Source organism: Drosophila gunungcola (assembly GCF_025200985.1).
Source record: "Drosophila gunungcola strain Sukarami chromosome 2L unlocalized genomic scaffold, Dgunungcola_SK_2 000110F, whole genome shotgun sequence".
In the NCBI taxonomy this organism is placed as follows: domain Eukaryota; kingdom Metazoa; phylum Arthropoda; class Insecta; order Diptera; family Drosophilidae; genus Drosophila; species Drosophila gunungcola.
The window spans coordinates 176,089-193,803 of record NW_026453166.1 but is presented as its reverse complement, the minus strand read 5'-3'; the positions used below and the strand labels follow the sequence as shown (position 1 = coordinate 193,803).

The 17,715-nt window shown below is 38.4% G+C and overlaps 3 protein-coding genes across 9 annotated transcripts; all 3 read right to left on the bottom strand.

Annotated features, from left to right (window-relative positions):
* Positions 1 to 1,855: 1,855 nt before the first annotated feature.
* LOC128253613 (galectin-9B) lies at positions 1,856 to 3,979 on the bottom strand. The gene is made up of 3 exons (XM_052982171.1): positions 3,745 to 3,979; positions 2,487 to 3,676; positions 1,856 to 2,426 (listed from the first exon to the last, which is right to left on the bottom strand). Exons 1-3 carry the CDS (start codon positions 3,756 to 3,758, stop codon positions 2,371 to 2,373), a joined length of 1,260 nt encoding a protein of 419 aa, XP_052838131.1. The 5' UTR covers positions 3,759 to 3,979; the 3' UTR covers positions 1,856 to 2,370.
* A 1,124-nt stretch (positions 3,980 to 5,103) lies between these two features.
* LOC128253610 (galectin-9) lies at positions 5,104 to 9,759 on the bottom strand. 4 transcript variants are annotated; one of them, XM_052982164.1, is made up of 4 exons: positions 8,165 to 8,505; positions 7,728 to 8,100; positions 6,342 to 6,457; positions 5,104 to 6,283 (listed from the first exon to the last, which is right to left on the bottom strand). In XM_052982164.1, the coding sequence occupies exons 2-4, from the start codon at positions 8,097 to 8,099 to the stop codon at positions 5,260 to 5,262; spliced, it is 1,512 nt and encodes a 503-aa protein (XP_052838124.1). In that variant the 5' UTR covers position 8,100; positions 8,165 to 8,505; the 3' UTR covers positions 5,104 to 5,259. The 4 variants fall into 4 exon arrangements, with proteins under 4 accessions (XP_052838124.1, XP_052838125.1, XP_052838127.1 ...); XM_052982165.1 differs by having other exon boundaries at positions 8,194 to 8,505; XM_052982167.1 differs by lacking the exons at positions 7,728 to 8,100; positions 8,165 to 8,505 and adding an exon at positions 8,596 to 9,759.
* A 130-nt stretch (positions 9,760 to 9,889) lies between these two features.
* LOC128253604 (uncharacterized) lies at positions 9,890 to 14,254 on the bottom strand. Of its 4 annotated transcripts, none has more exons than XM_052982145.1 (5): positions 13,673 to 14,254; positions 13,405 to 13,605; positions 13,051 to 13,182; positions 10,494 to 12,985; positions 9,890 to 10,435 (listed from the first exon to the last, which is right to left on the bottom strand). In XM_052982145.1, exons 2-5 carry the CDS (start codon positions 13,540 to 13,542, stop codon positions 10,147 to 10,149), a joined length of 3,051 nt encoding a protein of 1,016 aa, XP_052838105.1. In that variant the 5' UTR covers positions 13,543 to 13,605; positions 13,673 to 14,254; the 3' UTR covers positions 9,890 to 10,146. The 4 variants fall into 4 exon arrangements, with proteins under 4 accessions (XP_052838105.1, XP_052838107.1, XP_052838106.1 ...); XM_052982147.1 differs by having other exon boundaries at positions 13,405 to 13,764; positions 13,909 to 14,253; XM_052982146.1 differs by having other exon boundaries at positions 13,405 to 13,860; positions 14,022 to 14,253.
* Between the last annotated feature and the right edge of the window lie 3,461 nt (positions 14,255 to 17,715).

Here is a 17,715-nt window from a genome sequence, read left to right as displayed (position 1 = left end):
TCATTTCGTTGGTACGTAATTGATTCTGACAGTGCGAACTCGCTTTGACACTGCCTTCCGATCAGTTAGTCTGACTCAACTGGATTAGCGCATGCACATGATCATATATGCTATGCGCTGCAAACTGGAAAAAGTGACTGATTTTGCGACTTTTTTTTCCAATAGCGTCCCCAGCAGTCCCAGCTCCACGCACCAATTTTTCGATAAACTTTGTTTTTCGACGATTTGCAATTCGGCCTTCATGGCAACGAACAGTTTGTTTCGCTGGATGCTTACTTCGGCAAAACTGGTCGCATTCCGTTGACCATTTCAAACAAACGGCAGTGGCAGCTGCTGTGGAAGGCCCAAAGGCACAGTAACACCAAGGAAAAACAGAAGGAACAGAGGACAAAACCTCAATTGAAGTTTAATTTAGAATTTACCCAAAGTCACCGCACCGCGGAGGCATTGATTGCGCAGTGTTCTGTGTGACACGAGTACACAGTCAGAATATTGATAAGCTTTACTTATTTTGCGTCGGCTGGTTAAGAGGCGCAGGCCTGCGAGGACAACATCATGTTGTAAATTGGTGCGAATGCATTTGTTACTGATTATTTCTCAGCTCAGCTCTGCCCGTCAGCCCAATTTAATGCCAGTTGATTGGTCGTTTTTTGTCGGAATGTTTTCAATTTTACTGCGAATTCTTCAAACTTAAGGGAACGCCGTTTTCGTGAACTAAACTTATATCTCATTAATTACATATTAAGTGCTCAAGCATACAACGACAAACAGACGGACATGGCTAAATCGACTCTTCTATTGATCCTGATAAGGAATATTCATAGGGTCGGAAACGCTTTTTTTTAACAAATACAATTTATACAAACTCCATTAGGAACGGAAATAATATGGAAAATTTACTTAGGAATGTGTACCTATTGTTGTGCCTAATATTGGACCTAAAATATAAATATATCTTTATTCTCTTATAACGTACAGACATGGCAATATCAACTTGCCAAGTGATGCTGTTTAGCGAAATTCGAACTCAAACTCTGTCATAAGTAATCCATTTCATTAGCATTATGGTCCAGGACATGCGTGACTCGAAGAAACTTGAACCATAAATAATTTGTTTTTTCTTGTCAAGCGCCTGCATATTTCCTTGGGAAATATTTTCAGGCTTGGCTTATTTAGCCGCTTTTTGCTGGCCATGACAAAACAATGTCAACTGTCTAGGGAAACACATGTAGACATAAACGTGAATTGAGGACAACCTCATACTGAGTCCTTAATCGATTATCATTTTTAATAATCAATTTCTGAGGCTCTGCAAGGGGCCAGAAGCGCCGACTGGCTGGCAAAGCGGCGTCTACTTTTGCTACCCGTGCTGCTTATGGGCAGACGCTCACTTGACGTGGACAGCACATTGACATTTATGTGCTGGGCGCTGCGCGGTGCCCTAAGCCTTAACTCCAGAGCGCAGACCTATTTTAGTTGCAGAGTACTTGGTGCAGCCATGTGTGTTTGGTAGGTAAAGATCGAATCAAAATTCTTTATTTGGATATTGTTGAAGTCCTTTGTTTTGCCTTGGCTAACATTGCAATTTGCAACAAGAAGGAACGCTATAGTCGAATGCCCCGACTATTAAGAACTATTAAACCGATCGTAACGAGTAGTACACGATCTATAACTAAAGGAATTTCAGACCAAGACTTAAGGAAAGGAGAAAGGGCGGTGAAAGCGAAACACTTTTTTTTTTTTAGTTAATCGGTTTACCGGCTGATTTTTGAAGTTATTAGCTTAATAGATTCGAGAATGTTCCATCTTCAGATATAGTAATAAAACTATTTTCGGTTTTTAGGCGTGTATTTTTTAAGAATTAATTTATGTTGTCGGACTTTCAGTTTTACCAATTTATTCAAACTTTGTCGGGCTCTAGCGCCTATATTCGGAAACCTCCTTAGCAGAACTGGAGATAAAAAATAAAATTGGCTTGAAAAACGGGTGAAAAACGTTATTTAACGGAATAAGACCCCAAACCATCGACGAGGTTTTAATAAATTTGATAGACAAGTGGTTTCGAATAGTGGTTTAATAGTTAAACCTTCCGGAGTTGAAAAAGTAAAGGGTATCTTGTATTCATTAAAAAGAATGTAACAGACAGACATGGCAAGATTGAGTTGGCTATTTATCCTGATCAAGAATATGTATACTTTACAGAGTCGGGAAACGTTTATTTGTTACATTCTTTTCAACGAATACACTATGCACTCTTACTTGACGAGTAACGACGTGGTTTTAATAAATTTGATAAGCAAGTTTTTCGAATAGTGGTTTAATAATTAAACAACCCAGAAGGGGTGTGGCTATTAATAGTTTTGTTTTAAGTTACGGGTCTCCTGTGCGCTTCCAGGCACTTATAGCTCGCTCCACAGCCATACGGCCTTTAAAAGAACGTTGCAATTAAAAGTAGCAAAATCATCTGGCAAAGTGTATTTCATTACCTCGTTGTTGCTTTTTAACCATTTTGCTGGATTCGATTACCACTTCCCAAAGCTTAATATCTCCACGGATATTCACAATATCAATACAATCGGGCTTCATTTGGTACTTGAAATGAAACAAGGACTTGTTGTTTACAAAAATCTCGTAGTAGCTATCTCGGCATACAATTACTATGACAAAGGCGCCGCCTGGTCTAAGACTTGTATTTAGGCGGGACACTGTACAGTTCACCCACTCACCATTTAAATAGGCACGTCTTGTGATTATAGCCTTACCGATTTTATCATGTCTACTTCGCAAGAAGCAGGGGCTAAAATAAAACGAAACTGTCGGTTGCGGCCAAATTTCCTGTCCTTTCTGGAACGCTATACTGAACCTTTGGGGCATTAAACGTACGCGTCCTTCGATTCGAAGTGCACATCCGTCAACGAGGATCTGATCTTCCAACAGCTTTCCATAAAAGGGAAGGGGAAGGCTTGTCTTATACAAGTACTTTTTAGATGACATTTTTGCTAGAGAAGACAAGACAATCCATTCGCTTTGTAGGTTCTGTCCATCCTGGAGAAATTTTGTAACTGCCGTATCGTATAGGTATGGAATAGGTCGAGGCAATGAGTGGGTTAGGCGTATAGGATACTCTGACACGTAGTATGTATCGATTACGATATCGGAAACATCCCCACGAACGTCTACAGCTTCAAGCCACCGATAAGGCATACGGTGAATATATTTTGCAAAATGAAAGCCATTCACTGAAATGAAAAAGCACTCCTCAGTAAGCAATATTTGCATCCAAAAAGATTTTCCACGGTTCAGTTGAAATGTTAGATATGATGAATTCTCCTCGGGGCCCCACTTTCCCATTAGCCGTGAGTTGCGCGTAATATAGTTTTGAGGAAGTCGTGATCCTATTTGGAGCAGCACATCACAGTCGTCGCATATTTCACTTCCCTGTTTTGTCAGAAAATCTATGGCAAAATGCTCACATGCACTAAGAATCATTCCGTGAAAGACGAAACACAGTCCTGGCCGTGGACATTGTATAACCATAAAGTGTTTGCGCCGGTGTGCAGCTGAACGCTTTTCATAGAATAACGACATAGCATCCATGACGCGCCTTAAAGCCACGGTCCCAGCTCCAGGATAGACGCTCATAAAGTTGCTTTCCATTTTCAACGTCTGTGCATAACTATGACAAACTCGACGATTAAAGTTGAATAAGATAGTTATTAAATTTAAAAATAATCGATTCCTTACCTTAAATATAACATATATATTTTGACGCTATAGTAAACGACACTCAGCCACACTCAAAAAAAACAGTGCTGAATTTAAGGACGTTCGTTCTTGTTTTAAGCACGATGATCTTAAATTTTGCATAGCACACTGGGCTAGCGGGCCCGAAATTTGGCCAAAAGTCGGTTTTTCTTTAGATAATTATTAAAATAAGAATGTGACCCTTTTTAATATACATAATGCTAATTTATGCAAACATAATTTCTGTGTTTTGTTTTTTAGACATCGAATAATGTAGATGCAAAGAAAAAAAATAAAACAACTTAATTTTTTTTTTTTATTATTTTATTATTAAAGTCTTCCCATGGGATATAGTCGTCCGATCCGGCTCGTCCCGACTTATATATATATAAAACATATATATTTTGACGCTATAGTAAACGACACTCAGCCACACTCAAAAAAAACAGTGCTGAATTTAAGGACGTTCGTTCTTGTTTTAAGCACGATGATCTTAAATTTTGCATAGCACACTGGGCTAGTGGGCCCGAAATTTGGCCAAAAGTCGGTTTTTCTTTAGATAATTATTAAAATAAGAATGTGACCCTTTTTAATATACATAATGCTAATTTATGCAAACATAATTTCTGTGTTTTGTTTTTTAGACATCGAATAATGTAGATGCAAAGAAAAAAAATAAAACAAGAACGGAAGCAAACTTCGGCAAGCTGAAGTTCATATACCCTTGCAGATATTTCAAAAATGAAATGTTTTTGAAAGCTTTTAAATTTTGATTTATTTGTTTAAAAATATTGAATCATAGAATCATGATTTTCAGCTCAATTATTCGATCGTTCCTATGACAGATATATGATATCGTTTACCGATTTGAACAAAATCAAAAGCGTTATTCTGAACTATCAAATTATTACTGTGTCAAAAAGAATTAACTTTATTATTTTTTTTTTTATTTTTTTATTATTTAAGTCTTCCCATGGGATATAGTCGTCCGATCCGGCTCGTTCCGACTTATATACTGCCTGCAATAAATAGACAACGTTTAGGAAAGTTACATGCGGATAGCTTTATCATGCTAACGAAATTCTCATTTTAGCAAAAAATAATTCTTGTTTTAAGTACAATCATGTCCAAACTTAAGAGCAATTGAACTTAGTTAGTACTTAAATCGTACTAAAATCCAGAATTTTCGGACTTAATAAATCGGCTTTGAGATCAGAATTTCGATACTTGGCTTACTTACAACATTCAAATTGACAGATTAAATTTTTTTATAAAAGATGCCCAATGTATTCAAAACATAAACAAATTTCAAATGTTTTAACTATTTTATGCGCCCAAATAAGTAAAGTAAAATTTGGGTGTCGTTCCCGTAACTTTAATTGTTAACAAAATGTTACATTATTTAAAAATGATTATTAATAAACTGCCTATAACTTAGTTATTGTCGCTTAACTATTGAGACAAGAAAAATAAAAATATATAACCATTTAGGCTGGTTTTTGAAGCCACAAATATCTAGAACTCAAAAGTGTCCAAAGGGTTGTGATAGACGCGCACATTCTTGCCCTTAATAAGTGGGTTTTGTTCCAGCGTAACATTCCATAGTTTAACATCACCTTGTATGTAGACGGCGTCAACCAGCCCAGGGCTGACTTTATATTTAAAATCCGTCATAAATATCCGATTGACATACACCTCATATGCAGTTTTGGTACACACGATGGCCAAACTAAAAGTTCGACCGGGACGGAAGTTTGTGTCCAACTCAGAACGTTCCTCTTGTGCCCAACCACCATCAAGCCAGGCATTACGACACACCACCGCCTTTCCGATGGCTCCGCTGCTTGCTTTCGTAAAGCGTGGATTTAAGTGGAATGCTATGAGTGGATGTGGCCAAATATCCTGCCCTTTTTGTAGGTTTATATAGAAAGAGTGCGGCAGCAGGCGAACTCGTCCTTCAATCTTTAAGCATCGACCTTCGACCAACGAATTTGGCGGCAGTGCCCCATAATAAGGCAAGGTAAGCGCAAGATCATTTAAGCTGTTGGTACTCTTTGGCGAACTGCCCGACTGTGTAATCGGGGCGCTAATAAGGCACCACTCATGAGGTATTTTGACAGTCTCCTCGACGCTAGAATCAATTTCATTACCATCATTATCTATGTGGAGCTCAATGTTTTTCACCTCCGACTGGGGAAGTCGTTGAGGATAGCTTAAGACCAAAGTTCGCTGCATTTCTACGTTACCCACATCGCCTTTGACTTCCAGGATTCGGACATCTCTATAGGGAATTCGATGAGTGTATGTTGCAAAGTGCTGACCATTTACCGATATCATATAGCACGCATCAGTAACAAGTACTTGAATAAAGAACTTGTCGCCGCGACTTAAAAGAAAGGGCAATGCCGAGGAAACTTCCTCGCTGCCCCATATGTCCTGCACTTTGGTGTTACGAACAATATAGTTTTGGGGCAACCGTGGATTAATGTGAAGCGCCACATCTCGAGTCTCGTTGTTATGAACAAGATTGATGGAGAATCTGAGGAGGATAGGTTACAGTTTAAAAATAAGTTCCATCGACTTTTCATTTAACATACCTCTCGCAGTTTACTGCTAGATAACCGGTAACGGTGAAACTAATGCCTTCGCTTATTTGGCCAATTTGGTCGTTGAAGTATTTTGGCACTGCATCTGCATATTCGTAGAATGAGGCCTACAATGTGCATTCCATGAACAAAATATTAAAACCATAGGTTAAAAATAATGCAACTGAATTCTTTTTTCGCGAGTTCATGGAAAATGTCAAGAACAGACATTTTTATATTTTCAATCGGTTGAAATATAGCAAGTGGCCGGGCCTACTGACTTTGAAATCTAGCACCATATATGGGACGCCAACTTAATTACAATGTAATCGATTTAATGCTTAAATGTACGTTAATTCTTTATCATCAACATTCATTCATTTAGTGTTGAAAATATGTTTGTTTTTCTTTTATTGAATTTCCAATTTTATTCCATGGAGATCTTTTTTATAATTAGTCATTTCCTACATATAACAACATTTAGTTTCTACACAAGGTGAAGGAAAAACCTCATACAAATGTACACTCCGTGCTTACCTCATTCAAGCCGCCTTTTTTCGGTTTGGCACAACAGCAAAGCATTTTTTCACACAAAACCATTAGACACATTTTAAATCCGTTGGAGCTGACAATAACCTTAAACTAGAAAACTTTATGCCCGTCTTTGTCAAAGTAGGAATATCTTTATATCGCCAATCATGACATGATACACTAGGTTAAAAATGATTCATCAACGTCCTTGTCTGCCGCGCACTTTTAATTCACTTTTAAGTTTCAATATTGAGCTAAATTTGCGACTACAAAGTTCTAACTACAAACTTCAGAAGCCAGAAAAAATAAAAATAAAAAAGTTCTTTTTGGCCGTTATTATTATTTGTTCGATTGTCTCCCGTTCTGCGAATGACTTGCTCGAAGAGAACGAAAACTACACCGCTATGAAAACGCCAAAAAGCTTTTTGAACTCGCACAACAAAAGTCCCTGTATACCGATTCAAAATAAATGTACAAACATAATGCAAAGCAAGCAAGCCGCTGATTCAGCTTGTATCAGTAGCTTATCGCCAAAGTAGAACATGTCAACAACTTTACATAATTACAGAAAACTGCTTAAGTTGCCTCGTCTGAAAGTATAAAAAAAATCGAAGCTTGCCTGCCTGACACTTTTTTTTTCCGCGACTGTGTTGAACAGCTGTTTAAAGCTCCCCTAACAATGCGAATCATGGGAATTACTAACGGGCACGCTAAATGTCAGAGCAAAGGCACAGAAAGAGAGGAACGTGAGTACAAGCATGAGAATGTACTGGGTGCCTCTCTCTATGTAAAAGCTTGACACCGATTGGAAAGGCACACATATAGGAATACACTTTAAGATAGCGGTAAAGATTTCTGATTACGTACTTCAAATTCTTTACCATCCACCACCTCGATGTCGTTGAAGCAATCCAACGGCGCTTGGTGCCGCCCCTCCGACTGCTGAAACCTTAGGTGCTCTTTCCTTGTATTATCAAAGGCATCCACATTTTGGCTACATTCTGCATGCGCCTCAAATGCTGCAAAATCGATGTCTGTCCTCCGCTGCATTGAGTCAGAGTTATTTAGGGATTGACGCAACCAGAACTGCTGGCAATGAAATCGAAACAGTTGCAAGCGTCGCTTGATGCGGTAATAGTGTAAACTTCGCTCAATATTAAAGGCGTTCTGCCACAGCGCATCAGAGAGATCGACGAGTTCGCGAACGGAGTGGCAGACCAGGAGTATTAGTGCCGTCATACTAACCAAATGAAAATAGGGTTAGAGATTTTACACGATGCAGATGCGGTTCTGGGCAAGCTTACGCTCTTCTCTGCCTCTTCAGTTCTCTTACTCTCTGTGTGGGATTCAGCGCGTACTTGACAGATGTCTATTTGTGAAACCAATTTCGTGTAGCTATTGCAGTTTATTATGCCGTACTGTTCTGAATTAGTTTTTATGCTGGTCTGGCCGAGGCCACCTATGGCTCAAATCGTTTTATCGATCCCGAAAATAGCTATTCCAAATTTGATAACGTGCGTTGTCCACGCATACAAACGTTCCTATGCGTGGGACATTCATATATATATATACATTGTTCATACATATGTACATACCTACTTTTCTACATATTTCTATATCTGTAAAGGCGTTGTCTGTCACAACTTTGTTATCGAAAGTGCTAAGGCTATTCGTCACCAATAAAATACCACGACTTTTGCGATGCGCAGCAATTAATTTATGTACATTAACTTACCTCCTCGTTCATAAACCGCTTATAGGTTCCTTCCTCGCCACGTTTCCGTTTTCCACAGCAGCAGTTCATCTTGACCTCTAAAGCAAACCGATTTTAAGAAAATAAATTTCGCTACATTTGTGCATTTCCCGACTAAATCATAATCGCAGGTCTCATCAGTCGATCTACAAGTGTTTGCTAATTAGGTTTTGTCCAGTTTTCATTCATGAATGCTAATATTAAAATATAAACACTAGTTTTTCAGTCTTAGAATCTCTGGGACACTTTCATCTAAAAATAAATCGCAATGCTCAATTATAACAACCGCTACCCGTCGCGAAGCTTTTCGAACTGATATTTTGGTTTGCACATTTTCAACAAATGAGTGATAGACTCAGACAACGTGGTGTGGGTGAAACGGAGATATATTAATACGTAAATAAGCATGAATATGTTAATTTTTCTCAGAATACTACTTAATGTTTTACTTTACATTAAACGAAGGAGTGTGTCAATTGCATTTTCAATTAATGAATTTCTTACAACTGTTATAAAATGCAATAAAATGTTTTTATTTTAGCTCACAACAGAAAGAAAGCAAGCATATGTCGGCAAAGCGAAGATCATATAACCTTGCAACTAAAACAAAATTGCTAAGTTCTTTAACGACTTTTTAACGATTTTCATAGAATAAACGTATAGAAGGAACGATCCTTTCAACATATACCTGCAATAGAAAAAAGCTTACGAAAAAATTGTATTCAGACAGCTTTAAAACTGAGAGTCTAATTTTCGTAGAAGCGGCGGGACAGCAGGATATGGCTTTATCAACTTGTCTAGTGATGCTGACCAAAAACACTACGGCAGCAAACTTTTTACTGATCTTAAAATACTCTTTGCAAGGGTAACAAAAGAATAATGTGGATCCCATTTTCTTAAAATTGTATAGACTGCAAAATAAATTTTTCATCAGCTTATATTGTTTGCCGTGAAGGTCAATATCTGATTTTAATTGTTCGACTTCCAGTAAGCGTGGTAAAAATTATTGATCTAGTTCAAGTATATACACCGCATTTTTTTTAATTGCTTTCTGTAGATAAACCAAAAATAAAAATAAAAATTGTACTTCAACAGCTAAATTAATAAACTAAATCTAAAACATAATCTTTCCTATATGATCTGTTTGTTTCTTTAAAGTATGTTGTGCATTTTACGTTTACAAAGTCTTAAAGGTTTATTTAAACATATTTATTTAACAAATCTCAAAAAATATTTAAGGTCTTATTAAAGCAAATTAAGAGTTTTCCAAAACATGTTCCGTTTTTAAATAGTTGCACTATTCTTATTTATTATTTACAAACTGTAGGATTAAAGTTTGCACTATTCTTAACTTAATACGATTTGTGAACTATAGACATAGCTTATGTTAGTTTTAATATAACTAAAAAAGATGTAACATTAGCGTGTACATTGTACACAGATAATTTTGTATAATGACGGCACTTATGCAGCATGAATTTTTCAAAAATTAACCAATATATTTCATATGATAGATAAAATCCATTTTTCTACTCAACGATGACGTGTCGAGCGCGTACCCATGGCATGCTGCGATTTAGGAGAAGGTCCTTTATAATACTTTGATAAGGTCTTGCTGGTGCGGGTCGGGCGATTGGCACTGCTACTCCCTTCCAATACTTTTTCTGCATCTGCCTTTAATGGTAAGTCATCATCTTCTTCCCACCGATCGCTTTTTTGTTCTTCACCGCCAGAATCCTCGGTTGCGGCATTTGCCTTGGATTTACGGCTTCGGCGGTTTCGCGATGAGGAAGAACTAACATCGGTACGATCCGATTTATCACTGAAAATGTTATTAAAATTTAAGACGTTATCCCCATTTAAAAACATGTTTAACTCACTCTTTAACCGAAATCTTGTTTTCTTCACCAGCTTTTGAGCCACGGTTTAGGAGAGCAAGCTCTCGTTCAGCAATGGCTTTCTTGTGCTCATCTGCTGATTCGGCCGCGCTCAGCTTTGTCGTCGAATCTGCCAGTTGCTTTACTGGTTCTTCCTGCTTGCCCCGCTTCAGCTGCTGCTGATGCTCCTGGGCCTGCTTTAATGAACGTTTTAAGGCACTTCTAAGGGTGTCGCGTGAACTCTCAGGCGCAACGTCTTTTCCTAGCTGAGGGAGACCAATCGCCTCCAAAAGCTTTTGGCCAAGCGCAGCTTTAACTTCCGATTTGCGAATTATTGCGGAGCCTGCTTTGCTATCTTCAGTATCCCCAACCGTTTCAATCTCTGTGACGGACTCAGTTACTTTAGTGTGTTCTGCATTTTCGGCTAGCACTTTGGAACCGCTTGTGGCTTCCAAAACGGTACTTGTGGGTGCCTGGGAAGGCTCGACAGTACATTCTTTACTTGATGATCCTTTTTCAGTAACCATTTCTGGTAGTTGCCTTAATAGAGTTACTTCTGGACATTGGTCTTTTGGCATCTTCAGAGAGTATGGTTCCCTCTTCTTAGACACAGCGACTTCAGATGGTTTTACCGATTGAATGACTGTCTTCCGTCTTTTGACAATTGGCCGTGCTCCTGCAACTAATGGTGGTTGGATTTGTGAAGAAAAGTGATCGGCTTCTAGTGACGGTTGGGGCTCAACCAGCTGAATATCCTCCAAATTAACTACGCTGCTAGAACCACTGCGCCATCGACGAGTATTCCGCTGCTCTTTCGATTCTTGTTGCTGCTTTTTTAGCAGCGAAACTAATGCCTCGTTAAGCGCGTCTGCTGGATTTGATCCGAATTGTGATATGAGCATTGCGTTGATATTGGATAGTTCGTTACTAACATGAGCTGCATTTGAAGTTGTAGCAGTCATGGTCAGGCTCGTCTGATAACCAGCCGATAGATCACGGACACGCATCTTTCTTTGTGGACGTTTCACTGGTGAAACGCTTACTGCCTTGGTGTGTCGTATCGACGGGGGTTCTTGCTCAGTTGGACTGGAAGGCACTAATTGAACCGAAGTCTCTGGCGGCAGCTTGTAAGGCATTGCGCTGGATAAGTCAGCTAGGTTTAGTATATCTTTTGTCGCCTGCGAAGTATTGGTGGCAGGTGTTGACGCGATAGTTGAAGAAAATGACTGTTTGTCCTGTTGTTGAACAACCGACAACATGGGGGCCAAATATGGCCCTAACAGCTGAGTGAGATCTGTGTCTTGTAGGAGATTATTGTCTGACATAATAAGAGCAAACTTTGAACTCTTTAAACGTGTCATTTGCTCATCGCAATTTTCTGCTGTCACTGGCCACTTTAGTGCCTTGAGAATAAGCATCAACAAGTCTGGATCCCTTATAACGCTTCCCAGGGAAATCGCATCAGTTAGGCTTTTAACAGTGGGTATTGATTTTGACGGAGCTTTAGTTTGCGAATCAATCGATAAAGTTAGGTCGAGAGTTGCAGGCATCGTCTTGGGGATACTGGGCACAATTTTCTTTAGCTTTGGCGGCGGTGTCTGGACAATAAGTTCGTCATCTTCCTTTTTCTTTTTTGGCGCGGCGAAGATCATGTGCTCCGGCAGAGCCTCCTCCACTGAAGGTTCGTCTACATATTGGGGTACCAGGGTAGTTGTAACCAATGGCCTAATATCTTCAGCTGTGTTTCGGCTCTGTGCCGACTTAAGCAGTGACACCTGTCCGCTACGTATTGCTTTAATGTTTTTCAATGTATTTTTTAGATTTCTACTTTTTTGTTGAAAGACGTTGCTGGGAAGATTAAGCATTCCTATATTGCTGACGTTGGAAGTTGACTCATTAGAAGCTGTGGACGCCTTTCTGGTACCCGTCCCGTTGTTTTTTTCTGCTAAGTCGTCTTTGCCCACCGCAGGCACATTCCCAGTTATGCGTCCATGCGTCTGAATGAAATTAATTACTCCTGCCGGCGATAGCTTCGTCTCTAGACCCCTCTTTGTGGAATTGGAAACCGATGGCTCGAAATTCAGAGGCACCAAAGACGGAAGATGCTGCATAGAGCGCTGTGCGATTGACATGGGGGCCGATCCGTAGCGACTATCCACAAAAACGCTGTTGCGACGCGTCGGCACATTATTGCTATTTGCTGTTTCGGCGGCATTGCCAATGGCAGAAGGTGAGGAACCACCAGCTAAGCCAGTTTCGCAGTACGGGTCGAACCGTGACTCCCTGGATTTACTGGTGACCACGAGAGTATCCCGAGGGCGACCGCCCGCCTGGGGCTTGGACACTGACACTGCGCTAGAAGTCTCTGGTGCACGGGTCAGCATAATGGGTCGGAATTCATCGATTTGCGCCTGGTTTTCCTCGTTTTGCACAGGGATCTGGGAGGCGGGTGGAACGCTGAGACGTGCTGCAGCTGCTTCTCTCGCATTCTTTGGCTAAAAGTTTAGATTGGTTTGTGAGCTTTAAGGTGTCAGAAGTAGAAAATTGCAATTAAGTTTACCAGTGTGCTCAATAAAAAGTCCTGGAACACAAGCTGAGTGTGTTTGGCTATATTCGAGAGCGATGCCGTGGCCTCCACCTGTCGGTAACAGGACTTACACAAAACTTTTGGCAGGGGATCATCTTCAGCCACCTAAAATGGAGTGAATAATGAATTATTCCTTTGTCAGCTTGCAGGTTCTGGCCTGGCGTATGAACGCCTATCCATTTCTATACATTTTTTGAAGCTTTCCACTTAGTGGTGACATCCAGGGCTAGCGCACAACAGTTTTGGTATTTTTCCAGGGTCCGTACTAAATATGCCGTAGCGCGATCGAACTGCCTTAGTTTGTGTTGTGACTTTCTATTTACTTACATTTAGGTAGAGGTGGCGCGATATTTTATCCTTTAAGCCTTGTGTCTTGAAAATAAACACACTCTCGACCACTGAGTTTGTTTTGCTCTTTGTGTTGGCCGCGCAAATGCGGCATAAGTGCTCAAACTGAGCATCCATATTTGGAGTTTCACGATGTGCCTTCTATTTTCAAACTTGGAGCTCCACACGCAACATGCCTTGCTGCTGGCAAAATACAAATTGCACTTGTGAAAATCTCCCACGGGTGCGGTATAAACTCTCAAATCACACACACTGCTATTTGTAATGTGGCTTGCCTTGCACACTGCTTCGTATTCACAAATTTTTCACTTGCAATTCGAGAAAGTCGTCGCGCGGCCTCTGAGAGCGTGCAATACAAATGGCAGAATGAAAAACAAATAATAACAAACTGTAACTGTATTGATCGTTGAAAGCAGAGAGCTCAAATCCGCAGCGCTGAGAAAGAGAGAGACAGCAACTGATCGATCTCGCCCTCAAACTCACATTTCGGTTTTTTTATTTTTACTTTGTCCGCACTCGCTATGCTATGTTTTTGGGAAAAAAATATTTCCACCTGAAATTATTATTCTATGCTTATTATAGCGTGTTTCAATTACGCTGAACGCCTCCAACTTGAGACCCGGGGCTTTGCGTTAATTCTATCCACTTGAAATAAACTTTTGCCACACCGATTTCACCAGCACTTGCGTTGCGACGAGAAAACGAAATAAAACTGAGCGAAATAAACGCTGCTGCCGTTTGCCATTACACTCACCACCCACCCATACTAAAGCATTCCCGCACGCACACTGTCGCGCGCCGACGGCTTACTGTACAGTGCACACTTCCTCTTCCACTGCTCTCGCCTGGTCTGCGTGTTTCGTTGTTTTTATGAGTTCGCCGTGGCCTTTAGGTCTGTCGTGGTGTGCGTGCTGTCTGACTGTTGCATGTATTACACTCTTACACGAGGTTTGTTTCTGTTTTTCGAGCGCTTATGCGCGTATCTGTGTAAGTGAGGGCCTGGTATTCCGTCTATTTCATGGCGCACAGCCAGTTTTCCGCTCTGTCTATATGGCCCCCAAAGGCATATGCGTATTTCGTTGGTTTTAAAGGCCCAGATACACAGGATCTATGAAAATAATTTTATAGACCGGATATCTACAGAAGCTTTCCATACACTCTAAAGTTTAAGCTACATTCAGTCAATTTATTTATCACCTTGTAATTTTGAAAGTGGTTGCCTCGCTGATTAACCACTTATACGCATAACCTATAACTAATAAGTACTCAACAGTCGATTCATCCGAATTTAGTACTCTTTCTGCTTACACTAAAACTCGTTGTCGCTTCGTTTGCGAGTGTTAGTGCCACTGTGCGTTTGTGTGTTTATATGCGTGTGTGTGTCAAAATGACTTATTATGTTTTGGTGCTTGTGCTTCTGATCTTTCTTCTCCTTCTGTTGCTATTTCCTTACGCTGATACACTTTTCCATGCATGTATTGTTTGTATGCAGAGTATAAAAAGTTTTCGTCAAAGCGTGGGCATACTAACACATTATCCGGCCGACTTGGCGTCTTATCAACTATTTTAGCCGAAAAGCTAGAAAATTGTGTATTCTTTAAATCCGCAATGTAAAGTAACAGGTTTTTAAGATGGTCTTTATAAGCACAATATCTCCATTTTGACATAACAAATAAGTAGGCAAATGTTTTTTTTTTTGTCTAAAATGCATGCATTATTAGAAACAACTTTTTATTTGAGTTGGGATATCATCACTTTGTTGTATTTGTATAGACTGCTTAAAATCAATAATTAAAATCGTCTAAAGGTTATTTAAATAATATTATTGTGTAATTTGTACTAAACACTTTAAACGCAATTTTCTAACTATAGTAGGCAATGATTTCTAAGCATTCGTATAAAATCACACTTATTTAATTATTTGCTTCTGCTTTGTATCCCTTTGCCGTAAGGTATGCAATGAATTTTTAGACAAGATTTTTAATACCGCAAAGTGATTATAGTTAAACCGCCATAACCACCATATGAAAACACGTTAAACAAACTTTGTTGAGGATAACAAATGTTCAGCAAAAACACCTTTTCACGAGATAAGAATGTAGTGTTGAAAAAAGTTCTGATATCGTTGATTGTGCGGAAGGACTACCTTCTAAACTACAGTCAAATTAAATCACTACCATAAGAGAGCAGAGAAAATTTTAAAATTTCGCCGATCGGACAACTTTCAACTCATTTTTAACCGAAGAGATTTATTAGACATATTCTCTATTTGCCATATCCGTGTAGTTTCTATCTGCCGCAAGAACAACATTAAATATATTTAAGTAATTAGTTGTTTCTATTGCTTTTAAACCATTTATACTGGTCTAAAAGTAAAAGAAAATGTAACTAACAAAAAACATTGAGGGAACATCATGTTTCACTTTTTTGTTAACAAATGTTTAATTAAAACATTTTTACCTACCAAATTGCAGATGCATACTTTTCGGCGAAATTCAATGTTCAAGCTGAGCCGACAGTTGGCGATTTTGTTGTTAAGCACGGGAGGGTAATGTTTGAGTCAAATCACAAGGACATTAATATTTAAAAACTTTAAAAGAAAACGTCAGGTCAGTTTTTTGAGATCGAAAACAAACAATAAAGGAAGCAAACTTCGAAGTTTATGTACCCCCTCTTGCAGCTATTTATAAACTTCTTTAAAATAACTACATATATTTTTCGATCTAGCCATGTCGGTCTGACCGTCCGTTTCTACGCAAAGTAGTCTGTCATATAGCTCCCATTAAAACAATCATGAAAATAATATAATTAAAATCGTACATCTTTGTTGTCAAAATTCCATATTACCCTATTTTTCTGATAATTTAATTTAATTTATTAATTAATTTATTAAATAATAACATAACATAACACAATAAAATGTTCATCACTTTAGAATTATAACTAATGTCATTTAAAAGCCTAGTGCCTTAAAAAGTTACAGTCTTATAAGCTTGATTCTGAATACTACAATTTTGCGACTAGGCTAAAAAACAATCATGAAAATAATATAATTAAAATCGTACATCTTTGTTGTCAAAATTCCATATTACCCTATTTTTCTGATAATTTAATTTAATTTATTAATTAATTTATTAAATAATAACATAACATAACACAATAAAATGTTCATCACTTTAGAATTATAACTAATGTCATTTAAAAGCCTAGTGCCTTAAAAAGTTACAGTCTTATAAGCTTGATTCTGAATACTACAATTTTGCGACTAGGCTAATATAAATAAAGCAAATTATAAGAATATTTATCTAACAATCAATAAAAACTATTCGCTGCTTTTAAATTTTTGAAACTATACTTTTATTCATTTTAGTTAACTAGTACAAATTTCTAAAGAGCAATTTGATTAAATCGATATTTCTGTATTATATTAACTTGAAATTCAGCCCAAATATTCTAAATCACCCTCAAACCTAATCTTTCGAATTCCTCTTCCTCAATAGTTTTAGTAGCAAATCAAAAAGATTCAAGTAGCTCAAACAAATATAACATAAGTTCGTTTGTGTTTGACTTAATTAATAAAACCATTTAACCTTATGCAGTTTCAAGTAGTAGCAACAGCATTATAATAAGAGTATAGCAAGAGTATAAAATATATAATTTTGCTGCTCACGAGTGGGTTAATGCAAATAAAGCAAATTATACGAAAATATTTATAAGAAACAATAAAACATTATTACATTTTTTAAACATATTTTAAAACTATACTTTTAGGTTGGTTAGGTTAGTTAACTAGTACAAATTTCTAAAGATTTCGTTATTTCTGTATTATATTAACTTAATATTCAGCCCAAACATTCTAAATCACCCTTAAACGTATTCTTTCGACTTCCTTTTAACCAATATGCTGAAGATAACAAATATATTTACCTAATACAGAATCTCCCTGATTCGCAAATTTGGGGCGAGTACCAACAACAGCTTGAGACGGGAAATAATTTGCGCTAGTGTGTGTGAGAATGTAAAATATGTATTCGTGTTTTGACTTTTAGCCTTCGAGTTGAAGCTATGTTGAGCCCCGTTCTCGCCAGCGCCGGGCTGCTTGGTGCATTGAATGCTGGACCTGGCATCAATGGGTGCGGATAGCACATTGTAAAAAAAATGTTTAGCAAAGGCCGGTGGCCGCCATTGCTCTGAGCCAAAATATAAAGGGAACGTAAAATGGAATTGGCCATGCAGAGGCCGCACCTACGGTATGTAAGAGTTGCTTTGTCATTATATCATTAATGCACT